The 6,360-nt window shown below is 30.0% G+C and overlaps 2 protein-coding genes across 2 annotated transcripts; one reads left to right on the plus strand and one right to left on the minus strand.

Moving 5' to 3' along the window:
- On the plus strand, positions 1-753 carry LOC118033226 (pathogenesis-related protein PR-1). The gene has a single exon (XM_035038136.2). It carries the CDS (start codon positions 12-14, stop codon positions 606-608), a length of 597 nt encoding a protein of 198 aa, XP_034894027.1. The 5' UTR covers positions 1-11; the 3' UTR covers positions 609-753.
- Positions 754-3,422: 2,669 nt separating this feature from the next.
- On the minus strand, positions 3,423-4,420 carry LOC118033247 (pathogenesis-related protein PR-1). The gene has a single exon (XM_035038164.2). It carries the CDS (start codon positions 4,241-4,243, stop codon positions 3,656-3,658), a length of 588 nt encoding a protein of 195 aa, XP_034894055.1. The 5' UTR covers positions 4,244-4,420; the 3' UTR covers positions 3,423-3,655.
- Between the last annotated feature and the right edge of the window lie 1,940 nt (positions 4,421-6,360).

Genomic DNA, 6,360 nt, shown 5'->3' on the forward strand with positions numbered 1-6,360 from the left:
TACCCCTTCTAATGTTTCCTCTACCAAATCCTCATAAATATAAGTGTACAATGACCCCTTCTAAAATTCCCGAAAGAAAGGTTAAATTATTTGTTCTGCAAATGCATTCTTGGCATGCTTCCATCGCCATTTTTATCATTCTCATTTCGAGCTCCCATGCTGTCATCACAAAACGACCAAATCCCAACCTTAGCACGGCAAACCGATTCTTGGCTCCTCAAAATGCTGTCCGAGCCTCATTGAGGATCCGACCATTAGTGTGGGATGCAAAATTGGAACGTTACGCACAAAGGTACGCCAACCAGAGGCGCTCTGACTGTGCGTTAAAGCATTCTAATGGACCTTACGGCGAGAACATCTTCTGGGGTAGTGGCAGTGGCTGGACTCCAGCTCAGGCGGCCGTGGCGTGGGTCTCGGAGCGTAAATGTTATGATTATAGGTCTAATTCTTGTGCCCGGGGCGAAGAATGTGGACATTATACTCAAGTTGTGTGGAGGAATACAAGAAGAATTGGGTGTGCTAGAGTGATTTGTTTTGGTGGACGAGGTGTTTTCATGACCTGCAACTATGATCCTCCTGGGAATTACATAGGAGAAAAGCCTTATTGAATGTTTCTTGAAGTTTTTGCGTAGTTGTTTTTCCTTTTGTTTTCTTTTTTCTCTTTTGTGTGGAAATCCAATCTCATGTGATAACTAAATTATATCATATGTATTTATTGCAAAATAAATTTCAATATAACATTAAAAATAATAAGCAGGGACAAAAAAGGGAGGGTTGAATAAAGCAGTACTACTGCTTTTGCTAGTGGCAATTAGATTTTTTTTTAACGTGCGGCTTCTTGCCTTTCGTTGTTCTTCGTCGTATTCTTTGTCTATTGAAGCTGTAGTTTTGGTAAAAAAAAAATTAGTATTTTTTTATTTAAAAATATATTAAAATAATTATTTTATTTTAAAAAATTTATTTTTAATATTAGTGTATCAAAATGATTTGAAAATACTAAAAAAATATTAATTTCAAATAAAAAAATAAAATAAAAATTTAAATTTTTTTTAAAAATATTAAACAAATAAATAATTTTTTGGATCCCACGCCTTTCTCATTTGTATCTTTAATTTGTGTTGAATGTATGTATGAGTGAAATTATTTTATAAATTAAAAGTGGAAAATGTAAGATGATTATATATAAGAGATAAATCCATAATTTTTTTAATTTAGACCTTTAAATTATAATTAGAATTCTTATTGTGTGTAAATTACATTTAACAATTATAAATAATGCAACTTTAGATTAAAGAGTGGTAGCCTGTAGTTACTATCATGTAAGGGAATTTAACAGAGTAATTAACATCAACCCACCCATTAAATAAGATAACCAGCCACCAGGCTATTAAAACATCAACTCACCCATTAAATAAGAGAACCAGTAACAGTTAATTTTTTTTTTCAAATTGTTTTTTTTTAAGATTAATATTTCTAAGATATTTTTTAATAATTTTAATATATTAATATAAAAAATAAAAATATATATTATTTTGATGTAATTTTAATTGAAAATTATTTTAAAAAAAAACACCATACACCACGTTACTAAACAAACATAAAAAATACAAGGCAAAATATATAGTTTCTATGTAGGTAGCATAATTTATGTCACAATGTGAGTTATTAACCTATGGTATCAACATAATTGTCATTTACAACCGTGTTTTGGATTTGATAAATGATATAAGTAATCCAATCATTGAATTGGATCACTTTTTAATTTTATGAAATGCTAAAATGACAATATTCTAATTTTTTATTTTAATATCTCATAATTGATTTAATTTTAAATTTGAGCATGGTTAGCTCCTAAGTCATGAGATTCTTATATCAGCCTGTTGATCAGGTTATGTTTATTAGGGTTATCTCCATCATAAATCAAAGAGATATTGAGTAAAGAAAGCCTAATTGTTAGACTCGATCAAATCTCTTGCTCACATAATTATAAGTCAATCCCTTGAATTAGTGAGTTAATCTAGTAGATTATATAGTGGGTTAATCTAGTAAATCAATTATAATGATTAATTATAAATATTGAATATTAAATTAAATATTTTTACATATGTTGGTCTTGGTTGGTTGTAAAACTTTTTAGTTAATAAAATAACATCGAAGTTTTGAATCCTATTCTAAATAGTTTAGTGTTTTTATCAAAAAAATTTTATAAATAAATTAACTTTTAATTCAACTGGTTTTAATAAATTCAATTTAGTTTTACCAAATTAAATAAATTTATCCAAATCAAATCCTTATTCAACTCAACTTTAATGTTTACTACATTAAATCATCGTACGTATTTCCAAGTCCATATAACAACTATAATAGAAAGTGCTCACACTTTGTATTTCATTTTTTGAAGTGGACCATTAACTAGAAAAGTTTTTTCGGTTATCATTTTTATTGTGATGATGATGATGATATAAAAAAATGTGTAAACTTGAAGCCAAATAATAATGATGGTATAAAACAAAGTGTAAACTTAGTTGGCCCTCCCAGCCTAACCAAGTAACATTCTCGGTTAGGTCTAATCCAACCGAGCCCCACACCACACCAAACTTAATAGGGTCGTGACCTAGCTGAATTCTTTATCTCTTTTTTCTATCTCTTGTTATTTATTACAAGCTATAATTTTACATAAAAAAAAAATAGAATTGTCACCTTGAACATTCCTATATAATTTTTAGATTTTTTCACATTTATCCAGCTATATATCACATGTTTTAGCAAAAAAAAAAAAAAAAAGATTTTCTTATCACAAGAAAGAGGAAAATATCCAACTCTTTGTAGGTAATGCCCTCATTTGTCTTGTTGTTGCCCGTTAGAAAAGCCTCGATACAATGAAGCTTTGTCAAGCATCATCATGTCGCAACAAGAATACTTTCAATTATTGTCCAAAATTAGATGAACCTTCTGGGCATAGCCCAAATTTTACCTTGTTACTGAATATAACGACGTGCGACCAAAGCACCTTTTTTTTTTAAAACGAGAAGCGTGTTTGGTGGAACTTCATGACCAATCTCCTGGACTGATTATGATTATGTATGTTTTTTTTTTTTGTTTTTTTATTAATATGCATTTATTTATATATTTCTTATACCCCTGATATTGAGTTTGCCTCCCTAAAAGCCAAGAAGGCAGTAATTGCAGAGGCTTAACAACCCTCAGGGTGAATAAATCGATATTAATTTATGCATTTATCCTCATCAAATAACTTCATAGACCTTGTACCAGACTTTCTGAGAAGACGCATGTGTTTGTTTTAGATTTTGTAGTTGGATATAATCTATTTATACACAAAATTCAACCACAAAAAGTTAATTTTTTTTTTATTTTTTATAATTTTTTTAGTAAGTTCCACACCCAAACCTCAACCAGTGAGCTAAATACCAAGTTGTGCAAAGGGAACAGTAATTTAGGAATAGTATTTAAATTGATCCTATATTACTACATATGATATTTTATTTTAAATTCATGCAGGTAAATACTACGATAATTCACCCGTACATATATACAAGTTTGGTAATCATATTGAGCACGAAAATACTTAGGGAGCAATCCTGTACTGATCATGCATCATCCAATCCTGACCCTACTAGATTTATTGTGGTATGCGCTAATATGGCCTTTCGCCAACATAATTACCAGGAGGATCATAGTTACAAGTCATAAACACATCCCCATCATCACAGACAACACGAGCACACCCAATTCTCCTCGTAGTCTTCCACACAATCTGTGTATAGTGTCCGCACATTTGACCCTCCTGACATGTGTTTTGTGCATAATTATAGTACTTCTCTTCACCGGCCCAGGCCCCCACCGCGTCGGTCGGTGTCCATGTGGAGCCGCTCCCCCAGTAAATGTTTTCTCCTAGCTTGAAATCATATTCAGGGAACGAATGTTGCAGTTTGCAGTCTGCTTTTCTCAGGCCAGCCCACCATCCTGCATATTTCTGAAGCTGAAAGTCCCACATCAAGGGGAGCTCCCATTTGGCTGCCCTAACTAAATTATGCGCAAACAAGAATTGCAGTGACTCTCCTAAGCAACCCCAACAGAGCTGCTTGGAGACCTTGTAAATGGTCTCATTATCAACCTTTTTTAGCGGTGTTTCTGCTAATGAAGATGACTGGGAAGTGACTAAAATGACGTTGGTAGTGATGATGGTGAAGTGGATAAGGACGAAGAACAATTGTGCTCTCATTGTTTTTTTAGAGCAGGGGTGATGGTAAGGCTATGAAGAGGTTGGTGGCGCTCACTTTGGTGCTCCCTCTTTCTTTTATATCGATCTCAAGAAGACATGGGAGTTAGTGTATGGTGTAATGGAACCAAACGCAGTAATGGAGTGTGGAGCACAATGCCCAGTCATTGCTTAATAGGAATTTGCTTTTGTGGTGTAAATTGGATGGTGTTGGACAAGCATTATAAATGTTCGTGGACGGACATGGAAGCTGCTGAAAGGGGTGATCCATGATTGAAGGTGGCTCGTGAACTGCTTATGTTATGCCCGTGAGCTCTCTTGTCTGTATTATGCAATGAAAATTCTAGAACACAAAAGGTGGCAACATAAATTGTTTGTTTGTAATAATATATGAAAAATGGCAACAATGGCATGTCATGTGATGTGGCGGTATAGAAAAAAAAAACCCAAAAACTTTAACGAAGATAAATACTTGTGAAATATATATATACACACACCCTATTTTTCATTAAGGCTATATTTGTTTTTCAGAAAAATAATTTCTAAAAAATTACTTTTTAAACTTTATTATATTTTTTTTATTATTAGAAAAGTTGGTCAACAGAAAACACTTTCCAGTCAAAGAAAAATTTGGCTTGGTTTTTTAGAAAGTGTTTTCTTAAAAGATTTAAGCAAAAAATACTTTTTGAAAGTTGTGAAAAAATTAGAAATGTGATATTATTTGATGATTATATCTTTTGATTGTTACTTATTTTATTTGAAATAATTTATGAAATTTTAATTATTATTATTTTAATTTCTTCATCTTTTATTTTTTTTTTTATTTCTTAGATTCGATCTCTATTGTTTTGATTATTATTTGTTTTTGATAATTTAAAAAATTATATTTTTTTCAATTTCATTCTCATTCAACTTTTTAATTTGTAAAATTTGTTTCTCATTATTTTAATAAACTTGAAAAAATAAAACATTAATAAGTTATTTTCCAGCTTATTTTCAATAACATAACTAAACACTTGAAAATTATTTTTTAATTTATTTTATTCTATTATAATACCAAATATTAGAAAATAATTTACCTTTTCAAAATTTATTTAAAAAAAAATTATTTTTCAGTAAACAAATAAAAAATTTAAAGCTCAAACCATCCTTATGACATTGAGAACTACGAGGTGGTTCACTAGTAATAATCTCATTCTTGTTAATCAAACAAAGCTTGGGAGGACCATTAAGAGAAAGCTTGAAGGGGAGGGGACGGCTAGGTTTGATTTAGTCTTCATGTTTAAAATAAAGTTATGTATTACAGATTCAGCTAAAAAGTGTGGGGGGAAATATTGTCTCATCACACCCATTAATAATGTGGAAGTAATCTATAATGTTGATTTTTTTTTACTCTGTCTTTTTATTATTGATTTTTTTTTTAATTTAGTTATTATATGATGTTTTTACAGGAATTTAAAAAATTTATTTTAATTTATCTTTATATGGTTATTGTAGTATCAAACAAATATCCCAACATTGGAGTGGTATCAAAAAAATATCTCAGCATCACGATATGATCTATTTTTTGTATATATAAAAATTAGTTAAATAAAAAATAACTTAAAAAATCAGTTTATTAAACTTTGTGGAGTCAACAACCCGGTTTGCGAGTTTGGTGAGATAACAATGGTTACCCTTATTTATGGGTTTAGCGAAGCACCTTTTTCTTTTTTAATTAAATTTGATCATATAATTGTCTATTTTTTTTTATCATATAATTAATAAAATAGTTTTGGAATAAAAAACATGTTATTAGGTTTTAGAAAGTTCATGACCTGTTGTCGTATATGGCGAGTTTATCTTTTCTTTTCTTTTTCTTTTTTTATAAATTTAAGTTTTTTTAATTTCATCCTTACGATTGTCTATTTTTGTTTTTATATAATTAAATAAATAATAGTTTAGGAGGAAAAAAAATAAGTTATTGATTCCAATGATATCCATTACCCAATTTGTGAGTTTGATGTGTTGACATGAGTTATCTAATTCACGGATTTAGTAGGTTTACCCATTAAAATTGATATTGTTTTTTATTTCACTCTTATTTAATATTGGATTGGTTGAGAAATGAAATTCATAAT

Source organism: Populus alba, chromosome 18, assembly GCF_005239225.2.
Source record: "Populus alba chromosome 18, ASM523922v2, whole genome shotgun sequence".
Taxonomy (NCBI): Eukaryota; Viridiplantae; Streptophyta; class Magnoliopsida; order Malpighiales; family Salicaceae; genus Populus; species Populus alba.

Bases quoted from the DNA above. Each gene is read 5' to 3' on its own strand.
- LOC118033226 (XM_035038136.2), top strand. From the start codon at position 12: ATGTTTCCTCTACCAAATCCTCATAAATATAAGTGTACAATGACCCCT.
- LOC118033247 (XM_035038164.2), bottom strand. From the start codon at position 4,243: ATGAGAGCACAATTGTTCTTCGTCCTTATCCACTTCACCATCATCACT.